The 23739-nt window shown below is 27.5% G+C and overlaps 1 protein-coding gene across 1 annotated transcript in view; it reads left to right on the top strand.

Annotated features, from left to right (window-relative positions):
- The window catches only part of LOC129971981 (zinc finger protein 26-like), a 44426-nt gene extending 21546 nt beyond the window's left edge, over window positions 1–22880 (top strand). Inside the window, exons 10-13 of the mRNA XM_056085960.1 lie at window positions 869–920; window positions 12794–12922; window positions 16927–17076; window positions 22630–22880. Of these exons, the coding sequence (XP_055941935.1) occupies window positions 869–920; window positions 12794–12922; window positions 16927–17076; window positions 22630–22880 (582 nt within the window). The remainder of the gene's footprint in view (window positions 1–868; window positions 921–12793; window positions 12923–16926; window positions 17077–22629) is intronic.
- The last annotated feature ends 859 nt before the right edge of the window (window positions 22881–23739 follow it).

Genomic DNA, 23739 nt, shown 5'->3' with positions numbered 1-23739 from the left:
TGTTGCTTGTCTGTTTTATCCGTTTGAAACAAAGTATCAGCATGGCAATCTTGTCAGAAATGAATGCCTTCCATATATTCTAACAAAGCTTTAAATTAGGACATTTTCTTTGTTGCTATTTTTTCTATTGTTTGAAGTTTTCATGTCAAAATACTAATTATGAAAAGCAATCCATAATGAAAAGTAATCCAAAAAGTAATTTTTGTGTGTTTCAGTAACAATAATAATAATAATAATTTTAATTTAAAAAAGATAATTTTCATTACGAAGCTTTTTAGATGAGGGACTGCTTTATTTTTTATTTAATAATCTATATATTTGATTCATTTTGCATTTACTTATAATTATGTTTATGCAATATTCCTTTAATTGTAGAATTATTTTCTTGTGATACATTTTGTATAGTCTTAAATATCATTGAGTTAAAACAATAAATATTTAAAAAATGATAAAAATAAGAGAGAATTACTCTCTTATTGTTATGATTTTTTTTCTGTTATTGTTATCAACATGGCTGCTAGGGCTACAATGTGAGATTTTGTATTGTCTTCTGGTTTGTGTGTGGTAAAATGTTAATATTTATAAATGTTATAAATGTGTGTTCCTATGCCATATCGATGTACTTGAAGAAGTTTTTAAAATTCCTTTTAAGAAATCGCATTTGCTTTATCGTTGGAAATTTAGTTATTTGTCTTAAATGCGGTGTTAATAAGTGAATTGAAAATCATATTTTTGATGATTTTGTAAATAACTTTAATTAATATTCGAATTGTGGATCTTGTATTGAGAATTATAAACAAATCATTACTTTTTCCACGTCTATAAAAATTACAATATGAATTCTGATTATTCATTTCCTCTTTTTTAGATCCAGAAGAAGGGATGCGTGTTGAGAAATGCTCTGAAAGAGGTTTTGATGTGTATTATTGTGTGCATTGCTCATATTCTTCACCTTACAAACACCACTTGAAGATCCATTTAAATATTCATAGTGATATTCGTTCATTCGTATGCAGTGTGTGCATGAGAGGTTTCAAACAAAAAGACTATCTCAAAAAGCATTTTCGTCTGCATTCCTCCGAAAGACCTTATAAATGTGATGTTTATGAGAGGACATTTGCACATAGATATTCATTATGCGTTCATAAAAAAGTTCATTGGAAAAGGGCTTACAAGCAGTTTTAATTAGCACTTTATTTGTAAAATGCACATATTGGTGTATAGTACTTGAGAATTGAAAGCATAAACAAACTATTTAAACTTTTGTTAAACACAGTTGATCTCCCAGATTTCTTATGTATAGTTTGCACTGCTCTTTTAAAACACTTATCAATGGTTGTGTGCCATTGTAGCTTTCCTTCATTGACTTTCAATGAGTAGCGATTATTAAGTTTTGGTTTCACTTACTCATTGCTAAAGTCTAGAAGCTATAATTTTGATCCTCCATATTGCTATGCTTAGAATCACATGATTTAAGCAGTGCAAATTCTCGTACTAAGCAAATCATTTCTCCCAGAATTTCAAATTTGGTATATACTTCTTCTATAATAAGCACTTACTAGAAGGTTCATTCAAAATTTTAATATGACAAAACAAAAAGCTAACTGAAATTTTACATTTTCTTTTAATTACTCCTGAATATATTATCATCCCACATGCACATATATTATCCCACATTTTTACATTATTTTAAAATTCGAATAATTAGCTGTATTTGTGATTTGAATTTTTCCCAATAATTTTTCCTGTGATTTTAATAAATTTATAAAATTAATTTAAAATATATTTTACAACAAAATGTTTTACTGTTTTATTCGATGTGTATGCGTATTACATATTTGTCTATATTCTGATAATGTGATTTTTATTTAATAATTCTTATTATGAAAAGTAATTAATCCTAAGTGTTAAACTTTTTTTATGTTGCAAAATGAAATAAATTTAAAAAAGATTATTTTTAGTATTAATTTTTTTTGGTTGGCGGACATTTGCTTTATTTTTTTATTTAATAATATTTATACTTCATTAATGCAACAATTATTTATAATTGTATTGAATTATATATGTCAAAACTGTTATTTATTTATTTAACTCACTACAACTTAATGGACCTTTATTTTTATGAAATGCCTCGATTGTTTATTTTTGTATATTTAGTGTTATTTCTAAATCATAAATCATTAAATTTTTATTTCTGCACAATAAATCGTCTGCAGAATAGGAAATATATTTTTAAATTCTTTTATAGGTGAAGATTTATTAGGAGCAACTAAGATTATTCAGAAGGGAATTCCAATATATTACTGTTTGCAGTGTTCTTATAATACACCATTTAAATGGAATCTTAAAGCGCATAAACTTATACATTCTGGTGAACGTCCCTTTGTTTGTAATGTCTGCAACAGGTCTTTCAACCGAAAAGGGAATCTCAAAGCTCATTTGGCAACGCATTTCAGGCAAATATCCCAGTGATAAGATGTGGTAATTATGCAATTTCAAACTTGTTGTGTATTAAATATTTTGTATATGTCTATTAGACATGATTTTAAGCTAATGCAGTTTTTTTTTTCTTTTACGTATAATTCATATTTTCTTCGAATTTAATGTATTAATCATTATTTTGGATGTGAATTGTCATTATTTTATATTTTTTATGTATTTATGTGAGAATTAAAAAAAATTTATTTTCTCCTTTATTGTTTTATGGGTGTTATATACAAACAATGTTTTATGAATGGTGACAAATTTATTTAAATTGTAATTATAAAATGATGTCTTGAATGAATAGAAGCTAATTATATTCAGTCATTTTATGTAGACATTTAATACGTTAATGTCCGGTGTGCTATAACTCGATAATAGAATCTAATTTCTACGATAAAATTAATCAATTCTTTATTTCTTGCTTTATTTATTTATTACTTTGTCCATGTCTATTCCCAATTGCTGTACAGCTTTTAGTTGGTATCCATTCATTTTGAATTTTTTTCAGTTCGCTTTATTTTTGAGACAATAGTAAGAATTCGAAATTCTCCCTATGTTTTTATATTACTATATTTTAATAAAGAGAGATATAGTCTGTAAAAGAATTTTTAAAATGACTATATTGTTAAAAAAAATTTTAAGAAAAAAGGAATTTAATTTTCTTTTGTAGTTAAGTTTTTAGCATTATTTAAAAGAAATGTACTGAAATCTGTCTTTTAAATTATAATAAACATTAGCAGATAAAATTAATTTTAATAAGAATAATAATGTAAATTACATACTCTAATTATAATAATGTAAGTATATATTTTTATATTGAAAAATTATTTCTGAAAGAAAATAGAATGTGTGCATTCTAATTTGATGCAGAGAATAAATTTTTTTTTCTTTCTCTTTTTTACTTGCATCATTTAATATTTTTTTAGGTGTAAATTTATACAATATTGAAAAATGTGTATTGATATACATATATCAGTTCTCATAATATCACAATGTAACATATGTGATAATTATAATCTTCAAAAAAGTATTTTTCATTTGAATAAATTGAATCCTAAATATCTGTTCTGCCATTTTAAGTAGACATAGAATGAAATACTAAGAGAAATTAAATATTTTCTATATTTGGATACTTCTGAATGTTATTTTCTTATAGTTGGTATTCTTAGATTTGTAAAATGTATCCTTGTTTAGAAGAAATGCTTTATTTTGTGATTAATTATAACTTGAGTGATATTATGTTATAGAATATAAACTCTCCTTGTATGTTTATAACTCAAAAGTAGTGCTATCTATGAAATGTTGTTTATTTTCATTAAACAAACAAACGAAAAAATTATTTTTTATGTGAGGAAATCTCTTTTAAAACTATTTGGAAAGTTTTTACCCATAGTAATTAAATTTACCCATTGTATATTAAAGATAATCTATTGTAGAGTTAAACTGCCTAATGAAATTCCTTAGCTACCCTGAATCATTTTTTTTCTACTATTTCTTCTTAATCTTAACACTATATGTTAATTATACACTTTAACATGTTAATATAATTACGTGTTTTTACAGAATTACTACTTCCTTTGGGGTTCTTTTAAGATTTGATGGTCGATGCAGAAATAAACAGTCCTTTAGGGACAGACGACGACTTTTATTGACACAAATACACAGACGACAAATATATATAGTCGAGACGAAGACAGGCAACAAATCGGTATTAATAACAGCCACAGCACACAAAGCGGCCGGACAGAATTCAGCAGGAGAGGGAATCTTCGTAGCTTTACTCTACGGTCTCCAAAAATGGCTGTAATTCTCCACTGTCTCTTCACTTTAGCTGTATCCAGCTGCCGACACATTACTACACGACTGGCTACTCGTCACCGGACTCGATGCTGCTTCCCCAATTCAACAACCGCTTGAGCTCCACACAACGCTGACATTTCGTCGGATTATACCGCCGTTGCTTCGTTTCCTCTCGGCGACTCGTTTCACGACTCCGTCTGTCTACGATTCTGATCATTGCTGCTTCTTCCAAGGTTGACGGTGTACCCGCCGGTAATGGGCTACCTTCGGTCCTGGGCAGGGCCCGACTTAGCCTAATTGTTGTCCGGGACAAAAGTTCTTCCCCCCCCCCTCTGCTTCACATTTTCAGTAATGAAGAACCGTGCATAGAACTTGTCTATGGTATTTTTCGTTAATTAATTCAAAATGCTATTTAAACTTAAAACTAAAAACGCTCTTCTTCTTAGTCTAAACTGAAGGATTTTACACTGTACTGATATTTTGTTTTAAAAAGTTCATTAAAGAATGAAACGTAAAGTAAACTTTCTATTCGATTTGGGGGGCCCTTCTGGTGTGGGGGCCCGGAGCAACTGCCCCTGTCTTAGGCTCTGATCCTAGGAGTTGTTGTAGGAGACGCTGCTGCGGATAGACTGACTTGGTCTATTTCCTCTTCGTGGTGCTATTGAGGGGTGGGTGAGTGAGGTTGTAAAAAACTGCTTTCCCGTTGGCTGCTGTCGAAGGAGAGATATGGACGTTTTATTATGTGCCTGGATTCTAAAGTATTTAGATTTAAAATAATTTACATTTACTGTTTGAGAAATTGCTTTAACAAATATGAATAATTTGGTCATTGGGTCTTTGGCATTTTTCATTTCTTTAATTGCGGCGAAAAGGTGTGGGTTTTCAGTGAACAGTTTTTAATCTCATTAATGGCTTCGAAAAGTTCAGAGATTTCGGTAACAGGATTATTAGTGTTTACATTTGGAAGGTTGTGGTTTATTAATGGCTCAGTCTGTTGGGGGTATTTTGTTTAATTGCTTGTGCGTATGAGAAGTTTGGTCTGATATAGTTAGTTTTGAATGTATTAAAATTATTTCTATTTAATTGATTATTTTGTAGTTTGGGGAATTTAGGGCGACCTCTGTAGGCAGCTATGTAGCCTTCCTGCTCGTAATTTATACAAGTTGGATTTTCAATTTTTTCCCCTATAAGAGCACTCTCGCGTTTGATGTTCACTCTTGCATTTAATTTCTGCTCTATGGCCAAAGTTGTTGCGGTTGTAGCATTGTGAAATTGCATTTCTTCCTTGGAATTGTTCTACAGTTACTTTTAAGTAGTCAATTGAATTAATTTTATAGATTTGATCTACTATACTATTTTGATTTAGTTCGAGAAGTAAAAATGGGAGGAGTCTGCGCGTTTTTATCTGTGTTAACCTAATTACTTTATTTACAGAGAATTCGCGATTTTTTAATTCTTCGAGAACTTCGTTAATATAGTCAATGGGTAATCCCTTAAAAACAACTTTAACGGGGCCCTGTATTTTTGGGCGAATGACGTAAAATTCAAAACATTGCTCTCTACAATAATCCTGCAACTTTTCTATGGGCGTTTCTATGTTTTCAAGGAAAACTTTATAAATCCATTTCCTAGAATATTATTAGTAATTCAGAATTTAGTGTGTAGTTTTTCCAGTACTTTAGTGAAATCCTTAGGGTATTTTAGCATTATTGGTGGTACTTTTTCTTCATTATTATTTGCAACTATTTCATTTTCGTTCTGATCACTCACTAATGGTTCAAATCAATTTTTAAATTCTATATTAGTATTCGTTTGGGTGTTCATAACTTGTTTAGCTGACTTTCTTTTCGGGGAGAGTTTAAAATCCACGACCTTTTCAATTTCTAGGCAGCCATGGGGTTTAAGACAGTTAACTCATACTCACCTTTCAGGTGCACCAGTTTTTCCATGATTAATTTCCTCTACACAGTGCATTCTTGGTATTCAGGGCGAGTATCATCACTGTCATCTTCGAGTATGCCTATCATTGTTGTTAAGTATGCCACTCGAAGTTCAAAATCTGATTCCTGATCACTTTCTTTCTTTTACAATTAATGCACTGACATTCGCCTTTCGAGCTAACGGATTCACCTTCCATGTCGGCAGGACTAGGTTGAGTGCATTGCCTTTTCGCCATAACGCTCTTTTCAGACATTCCCTTAATCACGATTCATTGCTGCTTGAGACTGCCATCCTTTTATAGATCTCGGGAGGCGGGCCGAGAACCTTCTGCGCCAATCAGGCATATCTCAGTTTCTATTGGATGGATCGTTAAAATTCTCGAAATTTCCAGCACTATCTATTTTGTCGCCAAATTCGACGTCAAATAATCGCCAAGTTTGCCGCCAAGCCTGGGATTACTGGCTCGGCATCCGAGCAGCATCCAATACAGATAATTGTAAATCGGTCTTTCCGGTGATAGAACTACTGTGCTGGGAAACAACATTAAAGGTTTGTAACAATATATATACTTTAATTTCATGTCTGATGCTTAAAGATTACAGTAAAAAAAAATAGTAATAATTTTTATCTAAATGTCTTACTTATGATTCTGAACTATTGAACTTTCAACTGTTGAAATATATATATATATATATATATATATATATATATATATATATATATATATATATATATATATATATATATATATATATATATATATATATATAAGCAGCATAAAAAAAAATGCAAAACTTCACTTATCATAAGCAATTTGATATGTTGAATTGAGACAGAATTTTTTTGAAACTTACTTTCTGCTTTACTCTAGCAGTTATTAGAAAATATATGTATACTTGTGGACCACATTCATATTTTAAATTGTTTGAAACTGCATTTGACTTGAACTTATGAAAATTACCCAGAATTTTTAAATAGGGCCATAATTTCCCTACTTTATTAACTTATGTATAGTAGATTTTATTGCAAAATGTGTGTGCCAGTCATCAATTAATTATCTTTTTTAAAATTTTTTTTTTTATTTTGTACAATGTAAAATTTTGTTAAAATTAACTTGAACAAAACCAAAAGATAAATGTAATAATTTGAGAAACAATTTTGTGATTAGTAATCCTTAAATGAAATCATTATTGAAATTGTGAATATATATTTGCCATATTTATTTATTGTGATCTGTTCTATTAATGTAAAATTGAAGCAGATATTAAAGCATGCAAAAAAGTTACATTTTAGTGTTAATTTTAAAATTAATAATTTTTGAAAATTCATTTACAAAAAAAAAAATTTACTCTAAATGTTTATGCTAGAATCTTAAAAGGTTAAAATAAAATTTTTACCTTTCGTGATCATTGTTTTGTATGTGTGTCTTATTATTTATAGTTTGAATATATTTTTAGTGAATTTTTCTATTTATGTGTTTCTAAAATACATTTTGGAAATCTTTATGGAATGACTGTTATAAAGCATTAATTGTCTAATTGTCATTTCACAAATGTTGAATTTTTTTTTTTTTTTTTTGATTTTCTATTGTAAAATTCTACTGTATTTCTTACGTGGTATCATGGACATCTAATAAAAATTAATTATTATTATTATTTTACTATTTGGACATTTTGAAGGCTTATCCTTTATGTTAATTTTTCACATTCTCAAATATTTTGAGTTTCGTATTTACCTGATTTTAAACTGTATTTTTAAAAAAAATTTATGATTTAAATTTTATTACATTTTATGTGTTTTTATATTTTTGGGAATTTGAATCCCTTCTTTACAAGAAGTAATTCTGATCAAATTACAATAAAAAGGGTGTAATAATGATGTTACTCTGAAATACACCTTTTTGATGCATAAAATAAACGAATGTGCTCTTATTACCAAGAAGTAATGCATACCATATTATCAATATATTGATTTAAATTAATCATTCATTTTTATTTATCAACAAGAGAAAAGAAATATGTCTGATATCATTTGATTGAATAATGTTTTTTTTAACTTTCTCAAGAGATTGATTTCAAAAAGAGCATTTTTTTTTATATCTAAACGTGGATTTACAGAATGTATAATGGAGGAAATTTAGAAATTTATTTTTAAACTTTTATCACCTATGAAAAATATATTTATAAACTAAAAATGAAATTGATATTTTTCAGTATTGGCAAATATATCAAATTATGACATTAAAAATTTTGCTTTTGTCTAACCAATATTAATTAATGGCATTCTTGATTTTTTTTTCCATGGCTATAATATAAATAAAGAAAATTACCTTTAGGAGCTATGATAATTTCATTCTCTTACTATTCTTTTGCTATCTAAAGGTAAACTATATTGACCTTTAATTCTTTCTAGAAATTATTTTTATGTTATAAATATATAGAAAATAATTTAATATTATGGTAGAACAACAGTATAAATGTACCAGGCTTTATTTTTAGTGCTTCTGAAATGGGATTTGAAGTTTTTACCTTCTTAAAGTTCACAAAGTCCTTACTTTGTGATTTCTTTCTTGTTTTTTATAGCAGCATTGTCTCTGTATTTAATGTTTAAAGCTTGTAAGGACAATAATAATCTTGAATGTGAAATATTGAATTGAACCTGTGTTATAATATGATTTGCCAAATTTATGGTTTGTCTTTGATCTCATTCATTTCATTTGTGGCGTAAGAGAAACATAAACCATAGACAATGGAGCATGAAGAAATAATGGAGTCATAATAAATGAACTCAGTGCTTTTTTTCCTACTTTCATAATTGATATTTCTTCAATTCCATGTTATAAATTTATAATGCACAGCGAGATCTGGCAAACTTTCATTCATGTGAAATTAAATTTATTATTTTCAGTAATTTATTAGATGCAAGGTATATTATCTTGGTAAATACAGGGTGGCTATAGAATAACTTTTCCTGTTTGCACCACATGCACACGGCATCGACAGCTAAAATGAACGAACGAATGAAATGAAACCACATTTCATATACAGACTGTGGAAGGTATGGAAGGATAAATTCTGCAGAAAAAGAAAATATTACAAAAACCGGCCTATAGGGGAAATACTGGCGCTGCAGTCACATGCGAACGAAGAAATTTGCATATCGAGTTGGATTATGTAAAATTCCTAGTGCGTGCTTGAAAGTAGCGTCATGCATTCCTTGTAGAAAGGGATGAGCAAACGACCTGTTAATAGTTCATTCTTGACTATTGATGTATTTTTGATGTGCTTAATAGGGCCCTACTCTCTACCCTAGACAGTGTAATGCCATGGCTGATCTTAAGCAAACCTGCATGTCTTGAAATAGAATAAAAGACGGGCTGTTATGAACATCGAAACTGATAGTTTACACGCATCAGTGGAGAACATCATACACTGTATGCAATGTGTTGTACACACGGAAGGACAGAATATTGAAAATATTGCACAGCATCCAGGGAACTTTAATATTGATGAATAAAAGATTATTTTCTGTGAGTTTCAGGAATTCTTTCATTACTGTGCACCGACTGCTCCAGTATTTCCCCTATCGATAACCTTTGGTACTGATTTTTTTTCTGCGGAATTCATCTTTCCATGCCTTTCACAGTCAGTATAAGAAATATGGTTTCATTTCGTTCATTTGTTTTAGCTGCAGATGCCGTCAAACCGGGAAAATTATTTTATGGCCACCCTGTGTCTAAATTTTTCAGACAGATTGATTGATGAAATATATTTTATAAAAGATTTGAGATTGTGTGAAAAGATTAAAGCATGCTTGATGTTATTAATTTTATTTTCTATAGCTTCCTACCTTAGAGATAGAATAGCATTATCTAAGAAGATCCATGTTTGTCATACTACTGGCAGTTTTAAAAATGCCTCTTTAAGCCTTCTTTGAGACTTCAAATATAGGGATGCTTGAAGAGAAGTGTTCAAATCACAGTCATGAACAACCTTTTGGTATCTCAAATCCTTTTCATAATAAATGTAGTCTTTAAAGATGATGGCTCATATCAAATCTATTTCCAAAACTAATTTGTATACAATCGGAGAAAGTGAAATGTAACATATTTAATGATTTTTGTAATTCAGTAAATCTTCATAAACTTTATTAATGTCTGAAGTTATTTAAATGTATAAATGCTACAGCAAAAATAAATGCTTCAACAATCGTGGTAACAATGTCAAAAATTAACCTAAACATTGTGTCTTCATTATGCAATAAAGAGTGTTTTTCTATTTATCTTTCCTGTTTCTGTAATTGCTCCGTGGAAATTATATTCTGGATACCACCTCATATGCATGGAAAAGGCAACATATATATATATTATTTATTCAAGCTTTGTCACCTTAATCTTCTATTTGAATCATGATGGATCTAATGGTCATTTTTATCAATTAGTGAATGACTTTTTCAATACTAACAATTTTATAATTTTTATTTTTTTCTATTTTTCAAAACTGGATTAGCACATAAAGTAGCTAATGACTTTAAACATTTTCATTTAACAACTTTTTTACTAAATATTTTTTAATTATAATTTCTGATTTGTAAACTAATATATATAAAACAAACATAAAAACTGATTAAGGCTATATTTTTTTGTGAATGTCAAAAAATAAATACTGTATTATGTACATAACTAGAATTCGTGTATTTTCTTTATTTGCTTGTATTCAACTTATTTTATCTTTCGTATATTCATCTTTTCTTATTCATTTAATATTTTAAATATTTTTGGTTCTTTAAATTGTTTTGTATTGGACGAATTGCATCTGATTTTTAACTTTTATTTTTAGTTTCTGAAGAAGAGACTTTGGTTTCTATGAAATGCCTTGAAAGTGGACTTAAGATTTATTATTGTCAAAACTGTGGATATATAATGCCAATTAGAACAAGGAGGGCAGCTCATTTGATAATGCATGATAATAGTCGGCCATTTGAATGTAAAGTATGCAACAAATATTTCAACCAAAAAAATGCACTCTCAAGGCATTTTCGAATACATTCTGGTGACAGACCATATAAATGTAATATCTGTAACAGGACATTTGCACACTATTCTTCTCTATAAACCATAAAAAGAACCATTTAAGGGATGAAATGAAACATGATTGATATTTATACTTAGAATCATTTTTATGAAACGTGTTCTGTCTGTGTGTATTATTTGTTTGTGTTTTATTTGTAAGTATATATGTGTATTATTTGTAAGTGCATGTTTGTATATATTTGTGCATTATATTTATTTTAAAATCACATTTTTCATTTCAAATTTGTTTTTATTATAAGTAATTTTATTTGTTTTACTGTTGAGGTTTTTTTTTTATATACTGTTACACAAAGTATTTATTTAAATATATTTGAATAAAACACTTTACACATATATACATATTAAATAAAACATTGTACACGCACACATACATTATATGATTTTAATGTTTTTATAAGTCTTACTGAAATTTAAGCCTGTTCCATTCTCTGTTATATTTTAAGATTTTTTTGGTGCTGTTATCTGTAATTTTTTTTGTAAACGAAAGCATGGATTTTGCATACTGTTTTCATATAAATTGAATTGATTAAATGGATATTCAAAATATATGTTATGGTTGACTATATCCTTGCTTAAAAGAATACGATATCTCTGCTTATTTTCCCATAGACACTGGTTCTAAAAATTTTGGTAATATTACCCCAATTTGCGGCATATTAGCTACTACAGCACTGAATTCTTTTTTCAAGAATTATGCAGGGCCATGTTAAAATCTCTGAAATGATGTATTGCTTTCAACCTTTCTTTATATTCATATGACTTTTTACTCTTATTTTAACCATTAATATTTTTAAGCATTTTGTATGCTAAAATTATGTATGGGAATAAATTATTAACTTTATAGTGTTTATAAACTGACATGCTATGAGTAAATTGCAACATGAGATTTTAAAAATTCGTTCAGCATGCTTTTTATACTCATCAATTGATCTATAAGTACCAAATTTGCTATGTAATTATTTTTTGGATAATAAGAGCTTACTATGAAAAACAATATTAGATTTTTAATTTAATAAATAATCTGTATGTTTACTTTAATGATACATCAATAATTTCATATTATTGCATGAAAGCCACTTTGAAAATCTGGAAATTTCATATATTCCAATTTTATTTCTGTAGAAATTTTTGTACCAATTATAATAATTTTTAAATTTATTATAGTACAAAATTTTTCATTATTTTAGTTATTGCACTTGTACAAACATTTTTCAATAATATTAAATATTTTTATTGCTATATAATTAAAAGTGAATTTTAAAAATGTAATGAAGATAGGTAAACCAAACCCAAAACTGCCATGATACAGTGTTTCGGATGGATATTTGAATCTGTTTTTCATTTTTTTTAATTTATAAAACTTGCCTGGCAACTATTATTTATTTCAAAAAATATTTGAAATTCTATATAAACTTTCTGAATAAAATATTTGTGGAACTAAATCATTTTTCATACCATTAATTTTATTTCTCATAGGTTCATATATTAGAGACAAAAATACTGCTGTTACAGAGATTGGTTTTATGTCCATTCATGCCTGTCCATACTGCCGCTATGTTACTCCAAACACAGGTTGTCTCAAGAGACACCTTCGGACTCACAGCGGTGAGCGACCATTTGTATGCAATATGTGTCCGAAATCGTTTACACAAAAAAGTAACCTACAGAGACACTTGATGGTGCATATCAAGTCGCCCTCTAAGACAAATTTGTGTCCCATTGATGAAAGTGAAATGTAAAATAATAATAATAAATAAATAAAATAAGATATTGTGCCCAATAAATTTTAATAAATATCATCTATGTCTTAAGTTATTTAGATATTTGAACACTGAATATATTGACTATTTCTTGTTATTGCTAATAATTAATATTTATTTGATTCTGAGTAAAGTAAGTTATGTTTAAGAATGGTGTTTATATCTATGATATTTATATTAATTAAATTTATTTATTTATATTATTTATTTGTTTAAATGTGATATTTATATGATCTGGGAATACTGTAGATGTGTTTGAAATGCAGACTGATGTTGTTAGTTCAAACACTTAGAATGTTTTCTTCTGTTAAAACCACTACAAATACTATGACCATCTCTGTTAAGTATCCAGTTTTTACAGTTTTATGAAATTTAATAATATTTTTTTAATCAGTTGTGTCAGAGATAATTATTGTAAATAAGAAGTTTAACACTTTACAAGAGAACCAAAAGAAATTTCAGAGTGCAATATATTAATACGCACATTTTAATTTTTTTGAGATCAGCCTTCTTTTGTTCTTTTCGACTGCTACAACATTTTACTTGTCTGAAGGTTATATATACACTATATAGATTATATATACATTATATTGTAAATATGATAAATATATCAAAATCATCAAAAGTTTTACATTTGAGATCTAGAGTTCATTAAATGTCTTTCAATACTTTTATGTATAAGAGAGATATGAAATCACCATTTTGTAACTTTCTGGAAATTTTTGAATTTTTAATTCATGATCAGTTTTTTTTTTTTTTTTTGAAAATTCTTTCTATTTTTGAATTTTTGAACCAACATGTTACAATGACATCAACGTTCTAAATTTCTTTAAAAAAAAGAGAAAAAAAAAAAAAAAGGGAAAATTAAATTAGTGTCAATGTAACAGATTCTCTTTCATTTTATAAACAAGACTTTGAATTCTTCTATGCTTCTTTAAATCATTCCTTAATAAAAAAGGAAAATAGTTCTCTCTCTCTCTTTTTTTTTTTTTTTTTTTTAATCTTTAGTTTCAGAAGAAAGAGCGTTGTTTTTTGTGAAATACTTCAAAAGTTTGATTCTAGTTTTCTGTGCCTTCAGGGCTCTTATAGATCATGTTATGAAGGAAGTGTTAAAGCTCATTTGATAACATTTAATAACAGTCGGATTTATGAATATAAGATATGCAATAAAAATTTCAACCAAAAAAGTACTCTCATAAGACATTTTCGAGTGCACACTGGAGAGTGACCTTTACAAATGTGACATCTGTAACAGAACATTTGTTCAGAATCACGTGTTAAGTTAACCATAAGAAAACTCATTTGAAAGATAAAGCAAAACGCAAGTAGAAGCAATATTTCAAAAAAATTTATTTTAAATTTAGTATATTTGTATTTTTTTTATTGCAAAAGAAAAAAAAATGCTATGAATTATTTATTCTGAAATTAATCGCTTTTATGATGTTATTAGATCAAAGTAACCATAAAAATAGTTTTATTTATTTATTATTATTATTATCCGTTATGGCCTAATTTTACATTTGCCTGTTAGCATACATAGTCTAAAAAATAATACTTGAATTAAGTGTCTTTTTTGTAATTATTCCTTATTCTAGTGTAGTGTTGCAAATATTAAACATGTGATGAGCTTTCATTTCACATTTATGCATGTATATGAATACAATTATATCCTGAATAAAGATTTATTATGCATTCATATAATTTTATTAATTATATGACTTAAATGTATATTTTATTTATATAAAATGCTGATTTATTAAAAGCTGAAAGCATAATTTTTATTGAATTTTTTGTTGATATTTTTCTTTAAAAATGTTTATTATCAAATTAATTGTTTTAAGTTGTAATTCGGTTGGAGATGTGTTTTGATATAATTTTTTAAGAACATGGCTGGAGTGTTGAGCCTACCATGGCTTCTATTCCTAGTTTTCGGGATGTGAAATATTTTGATAACTGCTCTAGAAATTAAAAACTGCCCTAAATGAAACTGCTGCAAAATGTAGTTTAATTTCCTGAACAAATAAAGGAATTCATCAAAATTTAAAATATTTTCATATTGACAAGGAAAGTAAAAAGGGTTTTAAATTAATTAAAAACTTTTTTGTTTAAACAAAGTTACTTTTAAAACTGAAATGATATATTCTTGATTTTGAACTATACTTAATGAAAGATAATATTTTTACTTTGAATATACATTAAAGCAGAATTGCTATTTGAGCTACCTGACTTTCTATATAATACAGAATAGAAAGTTTTACGATGCAAAATTTAAATAATAAAAAATCTGAGTTCCAGGATTAGATTCTTTTGTATATATATTTGAAGTGATTAATAAAATAAGAAAATTATTTAATTTAAATTTCATTTTAATTATATCATTGTAAATTGCATGAAACTGGGGTCAAAATTGAATCATTTACAATAATAATGTTTGACATTCAATATTTCTATTCGAAAATGTGGTTTATTTATAAATTGTATCATTGGAATAGATTACATGCTTCAATCTCGTCGAATTTTGATTATGAATAATGATACTAGAATAGTTTCGAATTTATTCATGTGATGTGGAAGATTGGTGGATTTTAATTGGAATATTTTAGATGTGAATCTTACTTTTACCAGATGTTTATCGTGTGCATCTGGTGCATTTAATCATTTTAAATTTTTGAAAGCTTTCTTATCATTACATTGAAGTTTACAAGAGTAATGTGTCATATAATCGTGCTATAAACTTTCAAGTTATTCCTGATTGTCCCTCAGTTACTGCTAAACATAGCTCAAGTGCCAATCAGAATTTCTTTAGAAATTTTACTTTATTTTATTTACGAAATATTTTTTTTCTCTTGTATTAGTTTTAATAATTTTTGTTTTTGCAATCAATTCCAAAATATCTTGAAAAATACCACATATATATAAAAATGTGAAGATTTTGAGAATGAAACTGTATTATTTTTAGTATTGATCTTTTACTTTGTATTTATTGCATTTTTGTACTTTTCCTTAAAATTTGTCTCTGTAAAGTATATATATATATATATATATATATATATATATATAATCAAAAATATATTAAAAACTAAATGAGATTAACAAGTGAAACCATCTTGCAATTGTTTTATATATTTGTTGATTTGTATTATGTTGGTATATTTGTATCATTTGAAAGGTAACATAGTTTTGATTCACTCTCTATATATGTTGTGGTTAGTATGATTAAGTGATTAATTATTTTAACTGGCAGCGGTTAGTATTAAATATAACGTTATTATTAATAATAATAGCTGAATTTTTTAACTGATTATTATTAATAATAACCAATTAATCACATTGCCTGCAACTTATTACACTATTACTTTCTTTGTATTATTTTGTACAAGAAACATCTTTATACATTTTTATATTTTTCATTTTTATAGTTATTTTTTCTGTTTCTTTGCGTTTGTTTTTATATTTTTTATTAATTTTATTATGTATTTTATATTTAAATTAATTCAACATTTTAAAAATGTTGCTTTAATTATACTTTGCGATTTTATGTTTTATTATACATTTAACAGCATCAATCATTCAATGTTGTTCATATAATTGTAATAAATTGTTGTTGATCAAAATATTATATTCATTTTTAATGAAGCAAACTCAGTATTTACTTATAAAAAAACTAGTTATAATATAATTTTTGCTTTAATTTCATTTCATATATATTCTCAAATGTATACTTTTATAATTTTTGAATTTATTTTTAATTTTTTGGAATTTATTTTTAATTTTTTTTTAAATTTTTTTTTTATTTTTATTTTTTAAATTTCAAAGCAAATATATTTATATTTTTTTACTCTTTTATAGGTGAAGAATTATTAGGTGCGAAAATAGTCATCCACGACGGTGTTCCTATTTATCATTGCTTACATTGTTCTTATAGTACACCTTATAAGTGGAATTTGAAAACACATAGACTTATACATTCTGGCGAGCGTCCCTTTGCTTGTTCTATATGTAAAAAGTCATTCAACCGAAAAGGAAATCTCAAAACACATTTGATGGTGCATGTGAAAGAAATGTCTCTGTAAAGACTTATGCTAGCTTTGAATCTTATGAATTAATTTTAGAACTTAAGAGGACACATTACATTCTCATCATTTGTATTATTTTAAATATTAATCGGAATATTTTGATAGTATTGTAATTTAATATTCAAATTAAGACATTTATAGCAGAAAAATTTTAACCTACCTAACCAGTCGAAATTAATTTTTTTTAAATTGACTTTAACATTTTTAAAAATATTTTTGTTTTAAATAATATTTGAATATTTATTAAAAACATATGCAACACAATATTGTGCATGGATTTGATATACATATAATATTAAAATAAATATTATGTATAGTAGAAAATGAAAAAAAAAAAAAAAAAGCCTTGTTTTATATCTTTTATATAAAGGAAACTTAATCGATGGAAGCTTAGTGCAAGCAAATTTAATCTTATTAGTGATATTAAGCAAATATAAATAAAATGAAAGCTCTGTTTCAAAAATCAGAAAAAAACACCCCCTTAACATTAAACCCTTAAAACATGATGGTGATAAAAAAAATAACTTAGCATGCAGAAAAAGCCCTTAAAATTCTTTTTTGCTCATGCACTTCATTTGTTATCATTAAAAAAAATGCTAAATAACTTCTAAAGTATTAAAGGTATGATTTTTAAATTTCTGTATAGTGCAAATAAGTAAGAACAATGAAATAAGATAAAATAAGAATAAAATTTTGACCAGATTTTAGGTAATCTATTCTCTTAATAATGATTAATTTATGTCAAACAACTTCATATACTTTTCAAATTAGGTCTAATGAAATAGAAAATAGTATTTCAATTAAAAAAATATTAATGTTTTTATAGATGAATTATATTTATCTGTTTTTATAAATATAATTCTGTGATATTATTTTGTAATGTAATTCTTTTATTTGAGACTGATTTTCATTATTGATAATTAGGGACTTCGATAGTTATATTTTTACAAAACATTAATAAATTACCAGAAACGTTTGAATCTGAATATTTAAGTATTAATAAGTTATTGTATGTGCTGTGATTCAAGAAATTGTCCCTCATTGCTGCTTTATGTGATTAATATTCTTTTGAGTGATGGAAAATTATTTGTAATGCTCAATTAATAAATTTTTAAAATTCTGCGAAGTTATTTTATTTCTAATAATACCGAAAAAATTGTATTGAGTAAAACATTTTACAGGTACTATTTTGGTTTTGAAATGTTAACATAGCATTAGTTGAAGAAATAATAGAAGAATACTATTTTGGGGAGAAAAAAAAAGTATTCTTAAAATACTAGATAATATTTTTATTAAGTTAGATTCCTATTTAAACAATTGTGGGCATTATAGGAGAAAGTTAATTTCCCATAATGCACACATTTAGGAAATTTAATGTATGTTTATTTTTTAAACTTTTTTATTTTCTAAACATTTTTTTTTATTTAATTTGACTTGTTTCATATTTATAGATGGAATTTTATAATCGATTCCTCATTCACTTTACGCCTGTTGGGAGTTTTAAATTTTGTATATTTAGAAATTGTCAATGACACAAGATATTGAACGATATTTTTGCACGATAAAGTATTCAATATTATGAATGTCATTCAATATTCTAATGATATCGTTACAATGTTAATAGTAGGGAATATAGTAGATCAATCGCAAAACTTAATTATCAATAAATCATTTCATTTAATTTGTTTTATACATAAAAAGTATCATTTAATAGTAATTTTGAAAAAAAAATAATAATACGATTTGATAACATTTATGACTGAATTATATTAAAAAAACAAATAAAAATGTAAATTTTTTATTAGAACAATAGAAGAGTGTTCTTTAAAACTTGTTTAATTTCAGCTTCTTTTTTCTATTCAACAATTCTAGCAATTGTAACATTTAGCATGGATGCTAAATGGTTGTATTAAATGAGAAATTAATTGATATAAATTGAAGCTGAAATTTAAATTATGTTTAGGAGATTTTTCAGTTTCTCTCGTTCTCTCAGTAATAATTTAATAGATTTGAAAAGAATTTTTCTAACTTTAAAAGTAAAGAAAAAAAGATTTTAACTTGAAATTAGTCCTAGTAAAATTTATCTTCTATTGTATAATTTGATTTTTCGTCATTTATCTTCTTCTTCTTTTTTTTTTTTTTTTACTTTCTCATTTACGTAGTGTATGAAGAAAAAATATTGTAAGAGTCAAAAAAAAAAAAATGTAGCTTTGTTTGGCCTCCTCACATTTTTACAATTATGACTGTTAGTACTTAACTCTAAAATACTCTGTGCCAGATGAATGGAGGTATCTGATCTTTACACCGAATTTGTCGATTTCTATCCACTTTTGACATGTGTAGGAATTTACGAATACAAGTGAACGTGATAAAACATATGGAGCTAAATAAATAAAAGTTGGGATTCAGTTTTAGTGTCTAAATTGTATTAAATTTTAAACCAAATCCCTCAAATTGGTGGACCGTCTGTCGATCTCTACCGCTGCATATATGCGAATGCGATAGCTCAAAAATGCAATACTTGTATATATAAAAATTGCATATATAAAACCACTTGCTGGTGCTTGAACTTGCATATATTGGTGTGTGATCTTGTTAATAAAATGGTAGTTCTCTGAAAAATTTTGATTTCATTCGGTCCAAGAAGGGTGTTCAAAATAATACTCGGCTTTCTTTGCTGTACTACTTAGCTTGAAGTATATTTGTGCAGGACTCTGAAAATTAAATTCTCAACATTTGTGGTTCACGATCTTGACTAAGGTCAACAATTTTTCTGCGGATGATAAAACAGGGAGTGCGAGAAAGTTTCGACGAGACTACTCCCGTGGTTTTCTTTACCCTCCCTCCACCCCTATATTAATATGCATTTTGAAAATTATTGTTTCAAATATGTGTTATAGCTTGCATTTTATAAATATCAGTAAACAAATATTACAGATCAAAATATCGCTATTATGGTAATTGCAATGTTGTTGTATTCTCTATGTTTGTCTTTTTTAATTGATTTTTTAAATTTTTTTTATTCTTTTGCATAATTTGACTGTTTGTTTTCTTTATTATTCCTTTTTCATAACTTGATAACTATGATATTAGGCATCGTTTTGCTTACTTTACTCTTATTTACTATTACATTATAATGGTAAAAATTTTTGGAAATTCCGACATCGATGATTTATTGTAAGAAATATTTTTCGAATAATTTTTTGTCATAAATATATTTGTAACATTTTTAATTTCTCCCTTTTTTATCTTTAAAATAAAACACGGCTTTTTCATTTTCATCTCTGAAATAAGTTTATTTTGAGAGCCTGATTTAAAGAGCAAAACAGTGAGCCACCAAATATAAGTATTGCTTTTAAGAAAAGGATAAGCCTCTGCTAGAATTTTTTTTAAAAATTTTACGGTGATTATTATTAATGGAAATTTCTCAATTAATATGATAGTGATGTATTTCCACATATTTACTTGACAATAACTAATTAACCCTTTGACTGTTATGAGCGCATGCATACGTTCAGCAAAAACCATCGGTATGTCCTATGGACGCAAGCCATCAATTCAATTCCCAACGTTCGTTACTACCAGCTCTTCCACAAAGTTCTTCAATTTAGAGCATTTAGCAATTAAAGAGTTAAAGAGCTGTGTTGGAGATAAGGTTGTATATATATTCTTTGATTATAATAATCAATTAATAATAACTGCTGATTTATGCTTGTCTGATATATATTTTGTATTCTTTTATTTAATTTTAGATTCTTGCCTATTTGTTTATTTTTTTCTGTAAAAAAATGTTTATATTTTTTCCATTCTGTGAAATGTTATGAAAGATTTTGAATTGAATCATCTGTTCAGTGGTACTTGTCTTGTGAGAGCCGAAACCGCTAGTGTGTGTATGTCACATTTTAAAAACGAATGTGATTACATTATAATTCCTTGACTACCACTTGTTTAGTTAATTGAACCTATCATGGTGATTGGTGATGTATAGATCGAAAATGAGGAATTATTTTGTGCGAGATTAGCTATCACATTCAGTAGCGTAGAGACGAGGTAAACAGGAAAATATAAGTGGATTATTTTTTTAAAATATTTATTTCTTAATATTGTATATGTATTAGAATTTTTATTATTGTTTTAAATTGCTTTTATATGTCTCTTTGTTCTTGGGATTTATTTTCAATTGTTATCAACACATAAATCGTAAAGAAGATTTTTATGCTCTTTATATATACATATATTGTCTGGAAATGCTGACGCCATTTTACACTTTATTGGTTTTTATTGAATTCAGCTCTTGCCTTTCATTTCCCCCCAGCTAGTTGGGAAGAATGAGAGGCACTTGAGCACGCTGATTTTATCTTTCTCCTTTGTGGGGTGGGTGAGAGGGGGGGGGTACATTTTCAATCGATTCACGTCTCTGAAACTTTCATTCTCTCCTTTGGGCAAATCCATAAATCCATGATGGTGGATTCGTTCTCACTGGCCTGTTCAAAAGATCAAGCTGGGTCTGTTAGTTCATGAGGTGAACCCAGGGCCTTGTCCATAACAGACAAAAGTGTCGAACATTCGTCTGATGTTAGAAAAATTTAGTTTTGATGAAAATATATAATTGTAAATATATTAATTTTGATGGGAAATATATTAATAAGTTTATTTAGGAGTCATCAAAGTTTCAGGTATTAAAAAAATGCAACTCATTTTCAATATTTGATTTTTCTTTATTCTCCTATGTATTTGAGAAAGTGTACCTATTTATAGAGGCATTTGAATTTTTATTTGTCTGGGAACATCTGATGCCAGTTCCGCATTCTTGATTCTCATTCCTTAAAATAAGCCTGTGAGTCTTTGTGTAGCATAGTGATATTCCTGGCTTAATCGTGAGGACAGAAGCTGATCTAAAATGTTGCTGAATTAATTTCATTTAAAAAAATTAAATATGACATGAGGAAAAGAAAATTATATCTAATCCTGAGTCTCGTTTATCCTTGCTGCGTTACTGATCACGTATTTGTCATAAATTTTATGTATTACATCAGTAATCTGATTAAGAATGCTTACTTATACCTTATCCTGGGTCTCATTTATCTTTTCAACGCCACTGATCACATTCTTTTAATATTAGATCAAAAATATTACTAAAAAGCTTATACCTTGTTTGAAATCTCATTTATCCTTGCTACGCCACTGATGTGATTTGTAATATATTTTTTATATTACAGCATTAATAGTATTAAGAAAACTTATACCTTATTCTGAATTTTATTTATCTTTTCTACATACACTATTGATAACATATTTGTGATATACTTTAAATATTAGATCAATAATATTATTAAAAATTCTTATACCTTATCATAGGTCTCATTTGTTCCTACTGCACCACTGATCACACATTTTTAACATAGTTTATATTTTAAACTGCACAGATGAAATTAAATCTTACTTAGTATTATTCTTTTTATTTTAATTCGTTTAGGTTCGAATCTGAGGGATAAAAGTGCCGTTGTTCCAGATGTCGTTTCTTTCCTCCGTGCTTGTCCTCATTGTTCCTATGTCACACCAAGCACGGGATGCCTGAACAGACATCTTCGTACTCACAGCGGCGAGCGACCTTTCACTTGCAAAATATGCTTCAAATCCTTCTCACAAAAGAGCAATCTCCGGAGGCATTTCCTGATACACATCAAGCCTCCTACGCAGTCAAATCTAAATGAAGGTGAATTGTAAAACGAAACTCCTCCGTTGCTATTTTTATAATTCAATAAATTTTTGCAAATTTTATGTGTATTTCTAGTTATTGGAATTTTCAATATGTTGTCATTAGAGGGCAAGACAGAAATGCGCCCTATCTAGCAGAAAGATAATCCCTTATGTACATTGTACGTATAATCCCTCATGTACGTACAGGCATTTTTAAAATTATTATTTATGTATTTTAATTTATTAAAACTAAGCTTTCAAGTGTCTCCAAAAGTGGCTGGCAGAATTTAGAAACTTCACCATCGCTACAGGTTAAAGTCAAACCTGAATTTTACAAAATTTCTTCCTTTACTTTCAGGATAAAGAAGTACATAAAACAAAAAACTGTAATCATCAAAGTATTTAAATTTGAGATTTTGGCGAATTTCCAAGTTTCAGAACTCTCTGAAACTGAAAAATGTAATTTTTGGAAGTATGCTTATTTGACAACTATATAACACGGAAACGCTTTCAGCTAAACCGATGAAATTTGGTTTTTTTAATGATAAATTTAAAGATTCTATCAAATTTTGGCCCATATCAATTCAAAGATTGTCTGTCCGAATACAAATAACATATTGTTACGAAATTTCCGGAGGTTCGTTTGGATAGTGGGGGTTATATGGTGTGAAGAACGCTCAAGCACCAGTAGAAAATAAAACAACGACGTTTATTTACACGAAGACACACAGGACAGCACAAAGACGACAACTATATACAGCACAGAAGACGATTATCTTCAGCCGAGACGTGCAGCAACAACAGCATACACAGCAGCATATAACAAGACAGACAGACAGTAGCGCACAGCTTAGTTCAGCACTAGCTTCACTCCGTCGCTGTTCCG

This window comes from Argiope bruennichi, chromosome 6, assembly GCF_947563725.1.
Source record: "Argiope bruennichi chromosome 6, qqArgBrue1.1, whole genome shotgun sequence".
Classification (NCBI taxonomy): domain Eukaryota; kingdom Metazoa; phylum Arthropoda; class Arachnida; order Araneae; family Araneidae; genus Argiope; species Argiope bruennichi.
Note: the sequence above shows the minus strand (reverse complement) of the source record. Positions and strands in the feature narration are given on the sequence as shown.